The 273-nt window shown below is 64.5% G+C and overlaps 1 protein-coding gene across 1 annotated transcript in view; it reads left to right on the top strand.

Moving 5' to 3' along the window:
- Nucleotides 1–24: 24 nt before the first annotated feature.
- LOC104411580 (ectoderm-neural cortex protein 1-like) overlaps nt 25–273 on the top strand; it is a 1,703-nt gene continuing 1,454 nt past the window's right edge. The window contains exon 1 of the mRNA XM_010022032.1: nt 25–273. This exon is cut by the window's right edge and continues 422 nt beyond it. Coding sequence (XP_010020334.1) covers nt 25–273 — 249 coding nt within the window.

The raw sequence follows: 273 nt of genomic DNA, 5'->3' as shown, positions 1-273 counted from the left end.
AAATCCCGCTCGAGCTCCGGCTCCATGAACATCCACCTCTTCCACAAGCCGGGCCACGCCGACAGCCTCCTCACCCACCTCAACCTGCTCCGCAAGCGGCACCTCTTCACCGACGTGGTGCTGCGCGCAGGGAACCAGACCTTCCACTGCCACCGGGCCGTCCTGGCCTCCTGCAGCCGCTACTTCGACGCTATGTTCAGCGGGGGCCTGAAAGAGAGCAAAGACGCTGAGGTCAACTTCCACGACTCCCTCCACCCCGAGGTGCTGGAGCTG

This window comes from Nestor notabilis, unplaced genomic scaffold, assembly GCF_000696875.1.
Source record: "Nestor notabilis isolate BGI_N333 unplaced genomic scaffold, ASM69687v1 scaffold24420, whole genome shotgun sequence".
NCBI classification, from domain to species: Eukaryota; Metazoa; Chordata; class Aves; order Psittaciformes; family Psittacidae; genus Nestor; species Nestor notabilis.
This window is presented reverse-complemented; position numbering and strand designations above follow the sequence as displayed.